Source organism: Pseudophryne corroboree, chromosome 10 (assembly GCF_028390025.1).
Source record: "Pseudophryne corroboree isolate aPseCor3 chromosome 10, aPseCor3.hap2, whole genome shotgun sequence".
Lineage (NCBI taxonomy): Eukaryota > Metazoa > Chordata > Amphibia > Anura > Myobatrachidae > Pseudophryne > Pseudophryne corroboree.
Window position 1 is genome coordinate 47,560,786 of NC_086453.1, and position 21,144 is coordinate 47,581,929.

Genomic DNA, 21,144 nt, shown 5'->3' on the forward strand with positions numbered 1-21,144 from the left:
CTGATTCCTCTCCCTATGCAACCAAGCATCTGACTTGCCTTTCCCATTGCTTTGTTGCATTGCTTTCCTGCCTTCAAGTCACTTGAAATAGTGACTCCTAAATCTCTTTCCTCCTCAGTAGTTTCCATTATAGTACCCTTGATACTATACTTAGCCTTTGGGTTTTTGAGACCCAAGTGCATGATTTTGCATTTTTTAGCATTAAACTGTAGTTGCCACGTTCTTGACCATTTCTCAAGCCTACCTAGGTCATCAATCATTTGTTTGACCCCTCCCGGTGTGTCTACCCTGTTGCATATCTTTGTATCATCTGCAAAAAGGCATATCTTCCCTTCAATACCATCTGCAATGTCACCAACAAAGATATTAAAGAGAACTGGACCAAGTACAGATCCCTGGGGTACTCCACTGGTAACATTTCCCTCCATAGATTGCACTCCATTAACTACAACTGTCTGTTTCCTATCCTGCAACCAGGTTCTTATCCATTTCACTAATTTATAATCCACCCCCAGGCTTTCAAGTTTATTTAGCAGTCTGTGATGTGGGACAGTGTCAAATGCCTTACTAAAGTCTAGATATGCTACATCTACAGCTCCCCCTTGATCTATTATTTTCATCACAGAGTCAAAAAAGTCAATAAGATTTGTTTGGCATGATCTCCCACCAGTAAATCCATGCTGTTTTGGATCCTGTAAGTTGTTTGATTTAAGATATTCCACTACTCTTTCTTTTAATAGTTTTTCCATTACTTTCCCTACTACTGATGTAAGGCTTACTGGTCTGTAGTTACTTGCTTCTTCCTTGCTTCCACTTTTGTGCAGTGGAACTACATTTGCTCTTTTCCAGTCCTCTGGAATATCACCTGTATTTAGTGACTGGTTAAATAATTCTGTTAAAGGTGTAACCAGGACATCTTTTAGCTCTTTGAGTATCCTTGGGTGTATCCCATCTGGTCCCATTGATTTATCCACTTTTAGTTTTGAAAGTTCTGTTAGGACCTTCTCCTCTGTAAATGTATTTTCATCTACCTTATTTTTATGAATGTCCTTGCAATTTAACTGTGGCCCCATCCCTTCTTCTGTAGTAAATACTGAGCAAAAATAATTATTTAGGTGATCTGCTATTGCCTTGTCTCCCTCCACCAAATGCCCACTCTCTGTCTTAAGTCTTATTATTCCTCCATTTGATTTTCTCCTTTCACTTATATACTTAAAAAAAGTTTTGCCCCCTTTATCTACTGACTGGGCCATTTTCTCCTCAGCTTCTGCCTTTGCACGTCTGATCACTTTCTTAGCATCCTTCCGTCTGTCCAGATACTCCTCTTTGTCGTTATTATTTTGAGTCTGTTTGTATTTCCTAAAAGCCATCTTTTTTGCTTTCACACTAGTTGATACTACTTTTGTGAACCACACTGGCTTCCTTTTCCTGGTGCTTTTCCTAACCATTTTGATACAAAGGTCTGTTACACTTAGTAATGCACTTTTAATTTTTTTCCACCTCTCCTGCACCCCTTCCAAGTTCCTCCAGTCTGCCAATGAATCACTTAAACATCTCCCCATTTTTGCAAAGTCTGCATTTCTAAAATCCAACACCTTTGTTTTTGTGTGAGAGGAGTTGGATCCTGTCTTTATACTAAACCATACTGCTTGATGATCACTGGATCCCAGGTGCTCACCCACATATATATCAGATATTCTATCACCGTTTGTAAGAATTAGATCTAATATTGAGTCTTTGCGAGTGGGCTCCCTCACCAATTGCTTGAGAGATGCTCCCTGTAAGGAATGTAGAAATTTGCCACTTGTAGCTGAACTTGCAAAAGACCCCTCCCAATTTACATCAGGTAAATTAAAGTCTCCCATGATTATGACTTCTCCCTTAAAAGCCATTTTAGAGATGTCCAACAATAGGTTCCTGTCCAAATCCTGCCCTTGGCCTGGTGGTCTATAGATCACCCCAATGCGAATAATGTCCTTCTTCCCAGTTTCTATGGTGACCCAAAGGGCCTCAGTTTTGGCTTCAATATTTTGTATTAAAGTGGCATTTATGCTTTTTTTCACATATATTGCTACCCCTCCTCCTATTCTTCCTATTCTATCTTTCCTAAATAAATTGTATCCTGGTATAGTTAAGTCCCAGTCATGATTCTCATTGCACCAAGACTCTGTAATTGCCACAAAATCCAGGTTATCCCTTGTCATTATCGCAATTAGCTCTGGAATTTTGTCTCCTAAGCTCCTAGCATTTGCAGACATAGCTTTAAAAAATGTTTCTGTGCATTTGTTAGTAGTAGCCATGTCCAGAGCGTACAAAATAAATGACAAGTTTAAAGTTGAAATTACCTGTTTGGGGATGTTGCTCAGTATTTGTTTTCTTTTACTAATCAGTAATCATACTCTGTCCTTTACACCATGACTATACCTTACTAAATATAAAGACATAGTACACCTGACCACAATGGGTTAATGTTCAAAAGAGGTAATCACCAGTTAGTATGCAATACTAAACTGTTTCACTGAGCAACTTCCCCACACATGCAGTGACATTTTCAAGAAATCATTACATAAAGAAACATACATAAGTTTGCATAAGAGAGAACTGTAGTGAGCAGATTGGGGATGCCTTTTCCTAGGTTTTGTAAAAACGGATGATATGCATAAGATGAATTACATACTTTTGAGCATTAAGGCAGTCCTTTTGTGGTAGTGTTGGTGTGTTGATGTTTTCCTTCTGGTTTTCTTCGGTGTAACGCAGGTATAACGCTATTCTTATAATAACACTTTTATGTCAGCACTTCTATGGAAGCACTGCCAGCCGACGGCTATCCGGCCGTATACTAGACTTCAAACAGGAACAATATCCATGTGAATGCAATGATTGCAAACTCCACCCAAGACCATCCCCCTTTAAACTAAGGCCATAAATTAGCTTAGAAAAACAGACATTACATGCCAATAAGGCAGCCAACTATATCTCTACAAAGAGAAAAACATACAAGAAAAAAAAACAAAAAAACCCGTATTCAATATACCTAGACTATTCAAACATGAAATTCATTTGACATAATCAGCAAATGCAGTACAACTTGCTGGGATGTGTAGTTCAACGAATCATACCTAGACTATTCAAACATGAAATTCATTTGACATAATCAGCAAATGCAGTACAACTTGCTGGGATGTGTAGTTCAACGAATCATACCTGTTGAGCACAAAGAGTGATGAGGAGTTGGTTCACAAGTTCACAATTGACAACAGCTGATGATATAACTTGACGCAGGTATAACGCTATTTTTATAATAACACTTTTATGTCAGCACTTCTATGGAAGCACTGCCAGCCGACGGCTATCCAGCCGTATACTAGACTTCAAATAGGAACAATATCCATGTGAATGCAATGATTGCAAACTCCACCCAAGACCATCCCCCTTTAAACTAAGGCCATAAATTAGCTTAGAAAAACAGACATTACATGCCAATAAGGCAGCCAACTATATCTCTACAAAGAGAAAAACATACAAGAAAAAAAAACAAAAAAACCCGTATTCAATATACCTAGACTATTCAAACATGAAATTCATTTGACATAATCAGCAAATGCAGTACAACTTGCTGGGATGTGTAGTTCAACGAATCACACCTAGACTATTCAAACATGAAATTCATTTGACATAATCAGCAAATGCAGTACAACTTGCTGGGATGTGTAGTTCAACGAATCATACCTGTTGAGCACAAAGAGTGATGATTACTTAACCAAGTAACAGCGCAGGAGGAATGAAGCACCGGGCGGCCCAGTATCCCCTACGGACTACGAGAAAAGGATTTACCGGTAGCTAATTACAATCCTATTCTCTCTTACGTCCTAGGGGATACTGGGAATCCATTTAGTACCATGGGGAAGTACCAAAGCTCCCAAACCGGTGGGAGAGTGCTGAAGCTCCTGCAGAACTGATTGACCAAACTGAAGGTCCTCAGATGCCAAGGTATCGAACTCGTAAAACTTAGAAAACGTGTTCGACCCCGACCAAGGAGATGCTCAGCAGAGCTGTAAAGCCAAGACACCCCCGGCAGCAGCCCAAGAGGAACCCACCGACCTAGTACAGTGGGCTTGAACAGATTTTGGAACCGGCAAACCTGCTGTGGAATAAGCATGCTGGATAGTGAGCTTGATCCAGCGCACAATGGACTGCTTTGAAGCAGGACACCCAATTTTATTGGGATCACGAAGAACGAACAGAGAGTCCGATTCTCTGTGATGAGCTGTTCTCTTCACATCGACCTTCAAAGCCCTTACAACATCCAAAGACTTTGAAGTAGCCGAGGCATCAGTAACAGAAACGCAGACACCACCTTAGTAAGGAATTTCTGACAAGTCCTGAGTTCAGCTCTGTCCTCGTGGAAAATTAAGTAGGGGCTCTTGTGAGACAACGCCCCCAGCTCCGACACGTGTTGCTGAAGTCAAGGGCAACAGTGTGACGGTCTTCCACGTAACATACTTTATGTCTACCTCCTGTAATGGTTCAAACCAGTCCAATTGGGAGAACTGCAGCACCAAATTGAGATCCCAAGGTGCTGCAGAAGGCACAAAGGGAGGTTGGATGTGCAGAACACCCTTCAAGAACATCTGGACCTCAGGGAGAGAAGCCAATTGTTTCTGAAAGAAAATAGACAAGGCCGAAATCTGAACTTTTATGGATCCTAGGCGTAGGCCCACATCCAGTCCCGACTGCAGAAAAAGCAGGAAACGACCCAGATGAAATTCCATCATAGAATATTGTCTGCTCTCACATCAAGAGACCTATTTCTTCCAGATACGATGGTAATGTTTAGATGTTACCCCCTTTCTGGCTTGGATCATGACCTTGTCAGGAATCCCTTTCCTGGTTAGAATCAGTCGTCCAACTTACATGCTGTTTAACGTAGCTGTGGTAAGTCTTGATAGACGAACGGGCCCTGTTGCAGAAAACCCTCTCGAAGAGGCAGAGGCCATGGATCTTCGACCAGCATCTCGAGAAGATCCGCATACCAGGCCCTTCGTGGCCAGTCTGGAGCAATGAGTATTGCTTGAACCTTTTCCCTTTTTATTCTTTTTAGAATTCTTGGGATCAGAGGAATAGGTGGAAACAAGTACACCAGCTGGTAGACCCACAGAGTTGTCAGGGCGTCCACTGCCTATGGGTGCCTCGACCTGGAACAATACCGATTGAGCTTCTTGTTGAGTCGAGAGGCCATCATGTCGATTTGTGGATACCCCCACCGACGTGTCAACCACCGGAACACCTCCGGGTGAAGGCCCCATTCCCCAGGGTGCAGATCATGTCTGCTGAGGAAGTCTGCTGCCTGCTTCCCAGTTGTCTACTCCCGGAATGAAGATCGCACACAACGCCGCGCCGTGTTTTTCTGCCCAGAGGAGAATTCTTGACACCTCTGACATTGCAGCTCTGCTTTTCGTTCCGCGCTGTCGGTTTATGTACGTTATTGCCGTCACATTGCCCGACTGCACTTGAATGGCCTGATTCTGAAGAAGAGATGAGGCCTGCATAAGGGCGTTGTAGATAGCCCTGAGTTCCAGGATGTTAATTGGAATGACGACTTCCTGACTTGACTATCTTCCTTGTAACAGCACCCTCTGGGTGACTGCTCCCCAACCTTTGAGGCTTGCGTCTGTGGCAGGGACGTGCAGTCAGGGGAGGCAGTGTCTCCCCTGTCATTAATGAGTAAAATAATACAAAGAAGATACTTATGACACATAAGTATCTTCTTTATTATTTTACCTATATGTTAAAATCACTTTGGGAGGCACCGATCGTGGTGCCTCCCGTAGTGATTAGGAAAGGTATGGGGAGCGGGGGGCGGGCGCAGGCGGGCCCTAGCAATGGGCTGGAAAAGCCCATTGAAATAACATGGGAAAGCGGCACCATTAGTGGTGCGGCTTTCCTACAGGGACGTGCTTTCAACCTATGAAAGCACGTCCCTGTGAGTGAAGCCACAATGATTGGCCAGCGGATCCGTCACTGGATCCGCTGTCAATCACTGTATGGGGCGGCATCAATGCCTGTGGCGGTGAGGGCGGCGGAAGTGCGGGATGCGGTGGGCCGGGCGGCGGAGGTGCTGGCGGCGGAGAGGCGGGCGGCGGTAGCGGCGGCGAGACGCGGCTTTCAGGCTACTTGTGAATGTGCAGAGTTTGGCAGCGGAAGCGGTACCCATTTCAAAAATGGCGCCTCAGCGTCATTTTTGAAATTCAAGCTGGCCGCCACGAGCCAATCATGGCTCGCCGCGTCATCGCCCCGCCCCCTCCCGCTGACTTATATAAGTCAGCGCGAGGCAGCGGCTGTCAGTCCGACGGCGGAGGAGGAGCGGAGAAGAGCTCCTGAAGACGCCGTGGAAGTCCTGGATGGGCGGCGGCTATGCAAAAGAGCTTAGCAGCCGCCGCCCACCAGGTGAAGATGCTGGAAGTCCTGGGAAGGCGGCGGCCATGCAAAAGAGCTTAAAGGCCGCCGCCTCCCAGGTGAAGACGTCATGGAAGTCCTGGATGGGCGGCGGCTATGCAAAAGAGCTTAGCAGCCGGCGCCCACCGGGTGAAGACGCCGGAGGAAGACCCCAGAAGCCCTGGGGAGGTGGCGCCCTCCCAGGTGAAGACGCCGGAAGCCCTGGGAAGGCGGCGGCCATGCAAAAGAGCTTAAAGGCCGCCGCCCCCAGGTGAAGACCCAGTTTAATAAAGGATTTTTTAAAGAATGTGTTGTGTTTTTTAAAAAATATTTTCTTTACAGGTGGACTACAGGTGCCAGCGGGCCCTTTATGTCCGGGCATGCTGGCACTTGTGGTTCTCCAAGTGCCAGCATGCTGGGGCAGGCTTGCTGGGACCTGTAGGCCACCTGTAAAGAACAATATTACTATTCTTTGCAGGTGGACTACAGGTGCCAGCGGGCCCTTTATGTTCGGGCATGCTGGCACTTGTGGTTCTCCAAGTGCCAGCATGCTGGGGCAGGCTTGCTGGGATCTGTAGGCCACCTGTAAAGAACAGAACATACAATGAACCCTGCACCCACCGCCACCAGGGGTGCGGGGCATAGCACTGGGCTATCAGCCCAGTGCTGGTTGTTGCTCGGGAGGGGGGACCCCATTTTGATTTTTTGGGGGCCCCACTTTCCGAGGAATTCCAGCCCTGGGCTGACTGGTTTGGGGGGTGTTTAATGGCATGGCAGGGGGACCCCACACTGAGTGTCTCCCCTGCTATGGCATTATTCCCCCTGGCTGGTTCTGCCTGGTGCTGGTTTTAGTGGTGTGGGGGGACTGCACTTTTTTTTTATTTTTCGGTGGGGGGGGGGGGTTTAGCTGCAGTGCCTCCCCAGGCCCTGACCTCACCGCACGTCACTGGTCTGTGGTTAGCAGAATCCAAATCTGAATCCCAAACCTTCGACCCTCGACTAGGTGAAAAGTCTGTAACCACCAAAGGAGGGAGATCCTGGCTTTTGGTGACAGTCGAATCCTCTGGTGCATGTGAAGATGCGATCCGGACCGCTTGTCCAACAGATCCAGCTGGAAGGGCCTCGCATGAAACCTTCCGTACTGAATTGCTTCATAAGAAGCCACCATTTTCCACAGAAGGCGTATATAGAGATGCACTGAGTTTCGGGTCAGCTTCAAGCCACGAACCATCTACTGGATTTCCATTGCCTTTTCCAAAGGAAGAAATACTTTCTGAGACTCTGTGTCCAGTATCATTCCCAGGAACTGAAGCCTCTACATTGATTCTATGTGAGATTTTGGCAGGTTCAGAATCCACCCATGATCCAGGAGTAGTCTGGTTGAGAGGGCAACGTTCTCCAACAGCTGTTTCCTGGACGGTGCCTTTATCAGAAGATCGTCCAAGTACCGAACTATGTTCATTCACTCCCTGTCTACGGGGCAACATCATCATCTCCGCCATCACTTTGGTGAACACCCTCGGTGCCATGGAGAGACCAAATGGCAGGGCCTGAAACTGGCAGTGGGTACTGTGTACACTACAGTGTACTTAGTCAGGAGACTCAGTCCGTCCCATGTAGAAGCTGTGCGTCTCTGTTCCATCATGCCGCCATAATGGCCGGCGATCCGTTAACCGGGACGCCGGCTTAGTACTCACCACTCTTCTGACTCTGTTAGGGGTGGCGGCGTGCTGGGGAAACGTACGCTCGCCGTGGTTGGTTGTGAATAGTTCCCTCAGGAGCTAGCGTCCTGTCAGCGGGGAACGGGACCATTAACCCTTAGTGGGGTTGGACTATTCCCCTCCTAAGTACCACAAAGCAGGCAGGTTGGTGCCAACCAGTCCTGCCTGAAAATAACAAACTTTAAAAAAATAAATGTAGAAAACTCTTCAGGAGCTCCCCTAGCTGTGACCGGCTCCTCCGGGCACATTTTCTAAACTGAGTCTGGTAGGAGGGACATAGAGGGAGAGAGGGAGGAGCCAGCACACACAATCAAACTTCTATAGTGCCCATGGCTCCTAGTGAACCCGTCTATACCCCATGGTTCTAAATGGATTCCCAGTATTCCTAGGACATAAGAGAAAACTCTATATACAACTTGCCACAAGCAGCTCAAACACACACTTGCCACAATCAGCTGTAGTGTGACTGTGACAGTGTCAGGTGCAGGGCAACAGCCTGGTGCAAGGTAGTAGAATAATTTCCTATATGAAATTGTCCCTCATTTCCTGAGGAAAGAATGGATAATTGTTTTCCATTATAAAATGGTTACACATTACACATTTATGTTGTTACACAGAACCCAGGAAAGTTAATAGTCACATTTGTACCTGATTTGGTGGTTTTCATCTCCATCTTTGTTTTCTTATTGACCATTACATGGGAAATGAAGTCATATACTCATGCTAACTAGTATTATACAGCTGTGGTAATGTCACCTGCAGCAGCTTAGGGTGTATATCAGGTGACCAGTAGGCTTGGAGCAACATTTTCTAATACTGGTTGCACATGAAGTGATTAACGGGGGTGATTCTGAGTTGTCCGTTCGTTAGTTTTTTTTCGCTACGGAGCGATTAGTCACAAACAGCGCATGCGCAATGTTCGCAGTGCGCCTGCGCCAAGTAAATTAGCACAAATTGTTTTTTTACTCACGGCCTAACGGAAGATTTTTTTATCGTTCTGGTGATCGTAGTGTGATTGACAGGAAGTGGGTGTTTCTGGGCGGAAGCTGACCGTTTTATGGGTGTGTGTGAAAAAACGCAGGCGTTTCTGGGAAAAACGCGGGAGTGTCTGGAGAAACGGGGGAGTGGCTGGCCGAACGCAGGGCGTGTGTGTGACGTCAAACCAGGAACGAAACTGACTCAACTGATCGCAGTGTAGGAGTAAGTCTCGAGCTACTCAGAAACTGCTAAGAAATTTCTATTCACAATTCTGCTAATCTTTCGTTCGCACTTCTGCTAAGCTAAGATACACTCCCAGAGGGCGGCGGCTTAGCGTGTGCAATGCTGCTAAAAGCAGCTAGCGAGCGAACAACTCGGAATGAGGGCCAACATGCAGTTTACCACGTGTGTATTTCCCTACATCACTGACGTATATCCATATATACCGTTTTGGAGGGACAGACATCCTCTTTCAAAATGTTCCTTTTATAAAACCTTCACTGTCTCCCATAATCACAGAAGCAATATTGAGGTTGTCTTGTGAAAAAAAAAACATCCCTGAGAAATGAAGTACACACAATTTTTAAATATAAAAATGAGCTTTATTAAGCAAGTCATTTAACACCCTTGCCTTTCTTTGTGCAGTATGCAGTGCTTGGTTCTGCCACAAGAGGGTATAAGAGAGCTCCTCACAGTTATTTAGGATACACTTATAAAGATGGTTGTAGTACATTATGTCCACATTCGGTTGACATGGTATTAATGTCGACACTGCTTTAGTGACAAAAATAACCCAGTGAAAGAAACTAGGCGTCCCAGAACACTCACAATAAGGTTAACCTGAGATGGAACACCTGTTGCCTGCAAAAGCAGGATTCTAATGTCAGAGAGTCTTAGGATTCTTATGTCAGAGAGTCTCATATATTAACCTCCCAGAGCATTAGATTAATGTAGTATATTAGGGCTGACCTAATACTTGAGCTTATGGTTCGGTGTAGCCTCTGTCCGCCATCCTGTATAGATGGCAGGCTCAGTTAATGGAGCAGGACCTTGCGGTATTCCAGCAAACCCAGCTGATGCAGCGACAAAATGAGCAGACGGCATAGACATAATGGTAAAGCCGCTGTTAGTTAGGATCCGACAGCCGGCAAAGGTCGTAGTGTAATAGCTGCCGGTGTATGAATATGGACTCCGTAGCAGGTAGCTGGTTTGGAGTCACTGTTACTTTTTTCTGCTGAACGTCCATATAGTATTTAAGTATTATTCAATTGTTCATCAAATTGGGTACTTGCACTCCTACTTCCCTGGGACTGTAGTTTTTATCAGTGTTGGTACAATTAGGTCACATTGTCATTTGATGATTGGACTGTGACACTTTGATATACTGCTGCTCTTTTACTGTAGGCTCATTTCGGTCTGATTGCTTGATTTATTACTACCGGTGGTGTTTGCATTTTTATGTGTATTTCGCATATTTGTATTTTTCTTCATTAAATCATTTTACTTTATATTAACAGAGTGGTTTCCTGTACTTGACACCAGCACCTCAGCTATCGCTCTGGTCTTTAATATCGACAATGTCTTATTTGTCTAATCAGACTAGAGACCAGTCGTCCCGATGGTTGAGCCGAATTGCCTTCGGCCCGGACCAACGGACACTGGCTGAACGCACATACATACTATATACTGCCTAAATTACTAGCAATATCTTCTGTCGGCCCTGCAGCAGGGCCGATCGGAAGATGACGCTAACAACCTGCGGGAGCGTGCAATCATGCGTACACAATGCTAGATGTAGACGACTTGTCGTTACAAAACGGCAAATCATCCCGACATTGTACAAGTGTGTACCCGGCTAAATTCTCAGACTCACAGTAAAGGGCCCTATACGTTTGGCGATTTGGCCGATTTTGACGACCAACGATATTATTGTTGCCCGATTTTTCAGCAACTATTTTTTACATACACACTGAATGATTTTTATGGGCGATTTGGACGATCTAACATTACATTACATCGATATCGTCCAAATTGTCTCGCATGAATAAACGATGATCGACCAAAGATGAACGACTGCGTGGACGTGCATCGTTCATCGTTGATGCATCCACACTGAACGATATGAATGATTTATCGTTCATTTTTTAACAATATCGTTCATTTTTTAACTATATCGTTCATATCGTCCTTCAATATCGCCAAGTGTGTAGGGCCCTAAAGCGTTAACATTAACCTTAAAGGAAATGTAGACATTATGACAATGTTGACCTTTTTTGTTGACATTCTGTTAATTTCAACATTTTACCCATGTCGACCTTCTGCCGATATTGTGAATGTTGACATTCTGACTTCATACCACATCAGTGGGTAAGTAGACCCACTCACATATACACAGTGGAATCAGCCAATTTCTGGAATAAAGCAATATTCAAACTAGGAATTCAGTAAGAACTAATGGTAGCTTTGTGGCACAAGGCTCCTCATTGGCTGATCTTCATGTCTGAGTGACGTCACTACTTGCCGAAGAATTAATATGCTGAATGTTGTTTCAGCCACACAACCCACTGTGTGTAGATAACAGGTCACCACAAAGGGTAAAAGCAACAGTGGACAATGATCTTTGAATGGAGACGATGCCGGGTCATGTTTTGTTACCCATGCATTGGCTAGCTTACCATCTATAGGAGTATCCCAAGCAGGTCACTTGATGTTTCTTATACAATATATGCGGAGGGTATATGTATAATTAGACACCATCTGTAACACTGCAGTGAGTGGATAAAAGGAGCCACTGGTAACCATACTGAACCGAGGTGCTTTCATTTCACTATAAAAATAATCAAAACTCAATCAGACATTACACATGGGGACACAGTAGGTGGTTAGAAAACATGCCTCAGAGCATTTCATATGTAATACAGTATCTAGTAGTAATCCACAGCTATACCAATGTCCATCTGATGTGAGCTCCATAATATGCTACGCATACTCATAATACCCCCATATCCCTTCTCACCCATCCCATTTGTGCCACTAGCTATGCTTGGACAAGAGAGCACACCAGTTTGGAAATTATTCATCATTATATACAAATGGCTGACAACCTTAAGATAAAACTACAATGAAGAGAAGTCAAATTAGGGCTGAACCAAGAAGAGAAGAGCAAACATTAGGAGCATATAAATACCCAACGTTAGAATCAAGAATTCCCGGAAACTACAGATAGATGAAACAGAGAGATCTAGGAAACTACAGATGGAACAGAAAGATATAGGATACTACAGATGGAACAGAGAGATCTAGGGACCTACAGATAGCTGAAACAGAGAGATCTACAGATGGAACTGAAAGATCTAGGAAACTAAAGATGGAACTGAGAGATCTAGGGGACTACAGACAGATGAACAGAGAGATCTACAGATGAAACAGAGAGATCTAGGAAATTACAAATAGATGGAACAGAGAGACTACAGATAGATGGAACAGAGAGCTCTAGGAAACTACAGATGGAACAAAGATCTAGGAGACTACATATAGATGGAACAGAGAGATCTAGGAGACTACAGATAGATGGAACAGAGAGATCTAGGAAACTACAGATGGAACAAAGATCTAGGAGACTACAGACAGATGGAACAGAGAGATCTAGGAGACGACAGAAACATGGAATAAAAAAATCTAGGAGACTACAGATAGATGGAACAGTGATATCTAGGAAACTACAGATGGAACAAAGATCTAGGAGACTACAGACAGATGGAACAGAGAGATCTAGGAGACGACAGAAAGATGGAATAAAAAAATCTAGGAGACTACAGATAGATGGAACAGTGATATCTAGGAAACTACAGATGGAACAGAGAGATCTACAGACAAAATGGAACAGAGAGATCTAGGAGACGACATATAGATGGAACACAGAGATCTAGGAGACTACAGATAGATGGACCAGTGAGATCTAGGAAACTATAGATGGAACAGAGAGATCTAGGAGACTACAGATAGATGGAACAGAGAGACCCAGGACACTACAGATACAGTAGATGAAACAGAGAGATCTCGGAAACTACAGATGGAACAAAGATCTACTGTAGGAGACTACAGACAGATGGAACAGAGAGATCTAGGAGACGACAGATAGATGGTATAGAGAAATCTAGGAGACTACAGATAGATGGAACAGTGAGATCTAGGAAACTACACATGGAACAGAGAGATCTAGAAGACTACAGACAAATGGAACAGAGAGATCTAGGAGACTACATATAAATGGAACACAGAGATCTAGGAGACTGCAGATAGGTGGAATGGAGAGATCTAGAAATGGACAGGTGGGATGGAGAGATCCAGGAAACTACAGAGAGATGACAAATCTAGGAAACTACAGGCAGGAAGGATGGAGAAATCCAGGAAACTGCAGACAGCAAGGATGGGGAAATACAGGAAACTACACACAGAAGGGATGGAGAAATACAGGAAACTACAGACAGGAGGGATGGAGAAACCCACTAAACTACAGACAGATGGCATGGAGAGATACAGATAGATGGAACAGAGGAAACTACAGGTAGAACAAAGAGAACTAGGACATTACAGATAGGTGGGATGGAGAGATCCAGGAAACTACAAAGAGGTGTAATAGATATATCTAGGAAACTACTGGCAGGAATGAAAGAGAAATCAAGGAAACTGCAGACATGAGGGATGAAGAAATCCAGGAAATTGCAGACAGGAGGGATGGATAAATGCAGGAAACTACAGACAAGATGGATGGAAAAATTCAGTATACTACAGACAGATGGGATGGAGATATTTGGGAAACTGCAGATAGATGGAAAAGAGAGAGCTAGGAAACTACAGATGGAACAAAGATCTAGGAGACTACAGACAGATGGAACAGAGAGATCTAGGAGACGACAAATAGATGGAATAGAGAAATATAGGAGACTACAGATAGATGGAACACAAAGATCTAGGAGACTACACTTAGGTGGGATAGAGAGATCTAGAAACTACAGATAGATGGAATGGAGAGATCTAGGATAGGTGGGATGAAGAGATCCAGGAAACTACAGAGAGGTGACAAATCTAGGAAACTACAGGCAGTTAGGATGGAGAAATCCAGGAAACTGCAGACAAGATTGATGGAGAAATCCAGGAAACTACAGACAGATGGGCTTGAGAGATTTAAGAAACTACAGATAGATGGATCAGAGATATCTAGGAAACTACAGATATATGGAACCGAGAGATTTAGGAAACTACAGATAGATGGAAAAGAAAGAGCTAGGAAACTACAGATAGATGAATAAGAGATATCTAGATGGAACAGAGAGATCTAGGAGACTACATTTAGATGTAACATAGATCTAGAGAACTACAGATGGAATAGAGATATTTAGGAGACTACAGACAGATGGAATAGAGAGATCTAGTAGACTACAGATGTATGGAATAGGGAGATCTAGGAACTAGGAAACAGCAGATAGATGGAACAGAGATATCTAATCTAGGAAACTACAGATAGATGGAGCCGAGAGATTTAGGAAACTACAGATAGATGAATCAGAGATATCTAGATGGAACAGAGAGATCTAGGAGACTACATATAGATGTAACAGAGATCTAGAGAACTACAGATGGAACAGAGATATTTACGAGACTACAAACAGATGGAACAGGGAGATCTAGTAGACTACATATATATGGAATAGGGAGATCTAGGAACTATTAAACTGCATATAGATGGAACAGAGAGATCTAGGAGACTACAGATGGAATAGAGATGGTAATACAGATGGAATAGAGATATCTAGGAAACTACAGATAGATGGGACAGAGAGATATAGGCAGCTACAGATAAATGGAACAGAGATCTAGGAGACTGCAGATAGATGGAACAGAGAAGCTACAGATAGAACAGAGATCTAGGAGACTACATACAGATTGGAACAGAGAGATCTAGGAGACTACAGATAGATGGGATGGAGAGCTCTAGAAAACTACAGTGACAAAAAGAGAAGTGCAAACATTAGGAGCACATAAATACCCAATGTGAGAATAAAGATTTCTGAAAAACTACAGATAGATGGAATAGAAAGAGCTAGGAAACTACAGATGGAACAGAGATCTAGGAGACTACAGATAGATGGAGCAAAAAGATCTTGGAAACTACAGATAGATGGAACAGAGAGACCTAGGAGACTACAGATAGAAGGAACGGAGATCTAGGAAGCTACATAAAGACGGAATGGAGAGCTTTGGGAAACTACATATAGCTGGGATGGAGAGATCCAGGAAACTACAGAGAGGTGTAAAAGATAGATCTAGAAAACTACAGACAGGAAGGATGGAGAAAACCAGGAAACTGCAGGCAGAAAGTATGGAGAAATCCAGGAAACTACAAACAAGTGGTATGGAGAAATCCAGGAAACTACACACATATGGGATGGAGAAATCCAGAAAACTACAGACAGGTGAGAAGGTGAGATCCAGAAAACCACAGACAGGTGGGATAGAGAGATCCAGGAAACCACAGACAGGTAGGATGGAGAGATCCAAAAAACTACAGACAGGTAGGATGGGGAGATCCAAGAATACACAGATAGGTGGGATGGAGAGATCCAGGAAACGACAGACAGTTGGGATGAAGCGATCCAGGAAACGAGGCAGGTGGGATGGAGAGATCCAGAAAATGACAGACAGGTTGGATGGAGAGAGCCAGGAAATGACAGACAGGTGGGATGGAGCGATCCAGGAAACTGTAAAGAACAGGAGATGGGAAATTACAATACAGATATGAAGAGTTACATTTAAGCAGCTATATAAAACAAACAAAGAATAAGGACTGAGAGAAAACTAAAATGAATGAACCAAGAGCATTACTGACAGGATCTGGGAAAACGAATACATTGATTAAGACAAGACCCCAGGCAGAGGCACAGATGTAGGCACATAACTATTTGCTTGACTATTTCTGCTCATGCACACACAAACATACGTAAGTAGTATGAAAATATATACACATGGACATGTCATTATTAAGAAACACCCATTCAGATAAACTCTTACATATTGTGTCCACGCACACATCCAGACAGTCAGCCCATGTCTGGCTTACAAAGGTCCATCTGGTCTCAGTGCGGACTGTAGTCTTCTTTTTTTGCTACTGCAGCTTAGATAGGCTGGGGCCCCGCTGAGCGTATACTAAAATATTCAGGAAATCCATTCTGGTGATGGATTTGGGGGGCATGGAGCTGTTGGAGTCCCCCAAGCTGTGTCTCCCCGACTGGCACTTTCTGGTTTCCGGCAGCTCCATTCAGTGATGGCTGAGTGATCACATGATGCGAGTCAGATGTCAGCTGTGAATAGCACTGGCCCAGGGTCACTGGGTACTGCACTGGCTTATTTATCTGTGTGAAAAAAGAACGGAATAAGGAGAGTTATGGTAGACTTACCATTGTTAACTCTCTTTCTGCGAAGTACATTGGGTTCTACAGGGAAACATTGGGGTGTAGAGCGGGCTCTTGATCCAGAGGCACCATCAGGCAAAGCTTTGACTGTCCCAGGATGCATTGGGGCCTCCTCTATAACCCCGCCTCCAGGCACTGAGAGCTCAGTTTCGTTAATCAGTCTAATGCAGGAGCAGGTAAAAGAGAAGGCAGATGTTAGTCACTTAGAACCACATACTCACGACAGGTGAGGGTACCAGCGGCTATCGCCATACAACCCAAAGAAGCTAGGTGTGTCACGGTGGGCGCCCTGTGGAACCCAATGTACTTCGCAGAAAGAGAGTTAACAAGGGTAAGTCTACCATAACTCTCCTTTTCTGCAGCAGGGTACATTGGTGGTTTCCACAGTGAAACATCGGGGATGTCCCAAAGCAGTTCCTTAAGGGAGGGGACGCGCCTTAGCGGGTAAGAGAACCCGGAGTCCAAAGGACGCATCCTGGGAGGCGGAAGTATCAAAGGCATAGAACCTAATGAACGTGTTCACTGAGGACCACGTAGCTGCGTTGCACAATTGTTCTGGGGACGCGCCACGGCGGGCCGCCCAAGAAGGTCCAACAGACCGAGTAGAATGGGCTTTAACTGCAGCAGGAGCTAGGAGTCCAGCCTTCGCATAGGCTTGTGCAATCACCATTCTAATCCATCTGGCCAAGGTTTGCCTATTCGCATGCCAGCCACGTTTGTGAAAAACAAACAGAACAAAAAAGGAATCTGAACTCCTGATAGAGGCAGCCCTCTCCACATAGATACGGAGAGCCTTAACCACATCCAAAGAACGTTTGGGAGACAAATCCGAAGAGACAAAGGCCGAAATCACAATCTCTTGGTTAAAGTGAAAAGATGACACCACCGTAGGCAAATAACCTGGGCGAGTTTGTAAAACTGCCCGGTCCCGGTGGAAGATGAGAAAGGGTGGACGACAGGATAAAGCACCTACGTCCGACACACATCTTGCAGAGGTAATAGCCAGCAAGAACAGAACCTTGGCTGTGAGCCACTTAAGGTCCACCGATTCAAGAGGTTCAAATGGAGACTCTTGCAGGGCATTCAGCACAACAGACAAATCCCATGGAGAATAGGAGGAACATAGGGAAGCTGAATCCGAATAACATCCTGAATGAACGTATGAACATCAGGTATAGAGGCAATTTTTCTCTGAAACCAAACCGACAAGGCAGATATATGAACCTTGAGGGAGGCCAGTCGAAGACCCAAGTCCAGGCCTGTTTGCAGAAAAGCCAGTATTCTGGAAGTTCTGAATCTATGGACATCGTAATTCTTCTCAGCACACCAAATGAAGTAAGGATTCCAAACGCTGTAATAAATCCAGGCAGAGGCTGGTTTGCGGGCTTTCAACATAGTTTGAATAACCGCCTCTGAAAATCTGAGATGCTTCAAGAGCCACGCAGTCAAAGCCAGTCTGGCCAGGTCTGGGTAGAGACAAGGGTCCTGAACGAGGAGGTCTGGTCGTTGAGGAAGTAGAAGGGGATGCTCTGTCGATAGACCCTGCAGGTCTGAGAACCAATGCCTTCTGGGCCACGCTGGAGCGACTAGAAGCAGCATTCCTCCTTCCTCTTTGAACTTCCGTAGAACCTTGGGTAGGAGTGACACTGGAGGGAACATGTAGAGCAGCCGAAAGTACCATGGAATTGCCAGTGCGTCCACGAACGCTGCTTGAGGATCCCTGGTCCAAGATCTGAAGACTGGAACCTTGTGATTGTGTTGAGACGCCATGACATCTACGTCCGGTAGACCCCACCTGCCCACTAGGAGTTGAAAGACTTCTGGATGAAGACTCCACTCTCCGGCATGTACGTCCTAGCGACTGAGGTAGTCCGCTTCCAGTTCAGGACACCCGGAATGAACACTGCCGGTATACTTGGCAGATGGCGTTCTGCCCAACAAAGGATTTTTGACACTTCCTTCACAGCCATGCGGCTTTGAGTGCCACCTTGATGGTTTATGTATGGCTCTGTCGTGGCGTTGTCTGACCGTACCTTAACCGGCCTGTTCTGTACCAGAGTCAGGGTAAGTGATAATGCATTGAACACCGCCCTCAGCTCTAGGATGTTTATTGGGGGGAGTGATTCTTCCTTGTCCACTGACCCTGAAAAGAGTGTTGCTCCAACACTGCTCCCCATCCCCTCAGACTGTCGTCCGTCATCAGAAGGACCCAGTCGGGGATCCAGAAGTGACGGCCCCTGCTCAATTGCTGGTCCTGGAGCCACCAGGTCAGGGACAAACGAACCTCTGGAGTCAACGAGATCATTTGGGATCTAATCCGATGAGGCAGGTTGTCCCACTTGGCAAGAATTAATCATTGCAGAGGGCGGGAATGAAATTGAGCGTACTCCACCATGTCGAACGTGGGTCCATGACGAACATCGACACCATCAGGCCAAGTACTTGCATCGCCGAGTGTATCGACACTCTGGGGTGACGGATGAAATGTCTTATCATGTCCTGGATATTCAGGACCTTGTCTGGGGACAGGAACAGTCTCTGACTGTGTGTATCCAGAAGCACCCCTAGGTGCGCCATGCTCTGAGCTCGGTCCAGCAAGGACTTCTTCCAATTGATCAGCCATCCATGGGCTTGTAAGCAACTCACCGGCAATTGTAGATGACTGAGGAGGACATTGTGGGAACTCGCCAGAATCAGTAGGTTGTCCAAGTACGGCAGGATTCTGACTCCCTGGCGATGGAGGTGCGCTGTCATTACAGCCATAACTTTGGTGAAGATCCGAGGAGCCGTGGCTAGTCAAAACGGCAGAGCCTGGAATTGGTAGTGACTGTCGCCAACAGCAAACCGCAGGAACTGCTGATGCAATATGGCAATAGTAATATGCAGATAAGCATCCTGTATATCCAGAGATACCAGGTAATCTCCGGGTTCCATCGCCAGCACGATTGATCGCAACGTTTCCATACGAAACTTGGCTACCCTCACAAATTTGTTCAGTGATATAAGGTTGAGTATAGGCCGAAAAGACCCATTGGGTTTCTGCACTAGAAACAAGGTCAAATAATAGCTTCTGTCACGCTGGGACTGAGGTACCGGCACAACCACTCCTGTACTCAGGAGGGAACCTACCACCGTTTGTAGAGCCTGCGCCTTCAACGGATCCGAAGGGAGTATCGTAGTACCGTAGTGCAGAACTGGTGAGGAGGACGTCTTTTGAAGGAGACAGTGTAATCGTGAGAGACAACTTCCACTACCCAAGCGTCTGAAGTGGTCTTTAACCAGACCTGGGCGAACTATAGAAGTCGGCCTCCCACACTGGGGTCCCACAGGGGGAGGCCCGCCCCGTCATGCAGCAGGCTTGTCTTGTTTTGATTGTAGTAATGAGCGGTAAAGGGAGAGAGGGGGAATCTGTTGCACAGGAAAAAGGATGTCTGTGTCTATGTCTATATCTATATCGTATAGACTTGTCTAGAAATACCCCTGATATTAATCAAATATCCATTGATCAATCAAATTTAGGGGGTGCTACCACAGATCATATAGTTGTACACAAAAAGGAAGGAAGAGAAGGATCTGTTTCATGGTACACAAAAAAATTTTTTTTATTTTATATATGTATATAAAATATAACCTTTAATTCATACTTTAAAAATCAGTGACATGTTTTATTGTCTCATGTCTGACAGAAAAACCTAAGCGAAATATTAAAAAACATATATGACAATAGTGTAAGAATATGACAACGCTGTGAATTACCAAAAAAGGAAAAAGAGAAATAAACACAAATATTTAAAAACTGAGCGTCTTTTTTTGTGTCTGTCCTCTATAATAAATGTCTGTGTATGAATCCGTAATATCATGTATCCACTTTAGATTAATATCTGTGGATACGTTGAGATGTAACAGAATTGTTGCTATTGTGCTCTCATTAGATACTTGGCATATTGCCCGGAGAAACGTTTATATTTCAATAAGACTCTGTAACACAATAATCACTAGTATAACTATCCTGTATATTGTGGGATATGCTGTAGCTGGCTTTACTGCCGTATATAGGGAAAACAATTGATTTATTAATGGAGATTATATTGAGTTTCTCAAATGGAATGTCATTTAGCAGGAAGTTATTGTTATGGCTCCTATTACCATGATCTCATTCACAATGGCAGGTGTAGCATTTGATATATTGGCCCTCATTCCGAGTTGTTCGCTCGCAAGCTGCTTTTAGCAGCTTTGCACACGCTAAGCCGCCGCCTACTGGGAGTGAATCTTAGCATAGCAAAATTGCGAACGAAAGATTAGCAAAATTGCGAATAGACACTTCTTAGCAGTTTCTGAGTAGCTCCACACTTACTCGGCAACTGCGATCAGTTCAGTCAGTTTCGTTCCTGGTTTGACGTCACAAACACTCCCAGCGTTCGGCCAGACACTCCTCCGTTTCTCCAGCCACTCCCGCATTTTTCCCAGAAACGGTAGCGTTTTTTCGCACACACCCATAAAACGGCCAGTTTCCGCCCAGAAACACCCACTTCCTGTCA

At 44.8% G+C, this 21,144-nt stretch overlaps 1 protein-coding gene across 1 annotated transcript in view; it reads right to left on the reverse strand.

The window, feature by feature from the left end:
- Positions 1-9,714: 9,714 nt before the first annotated feature.
- The window catches only part of TMEM145 (transmembrane protein 145), a 205,396-nt gene continuing 193,966 nt past the window's right edge, over positions 9,715-21,144 (reverse strand). The window contains exon 15 of the mRNA XM_063942336.1: positions 9,715-16,546. Coding sequence (XP_063798406.1) covers positions 16,310-16,546 — 237 coding nt within the window. The 3' untranslated portion in view covers positions 9,715-16,309. The remainder of the gene's footprint in view (positions 16,547-21,144) is intronic.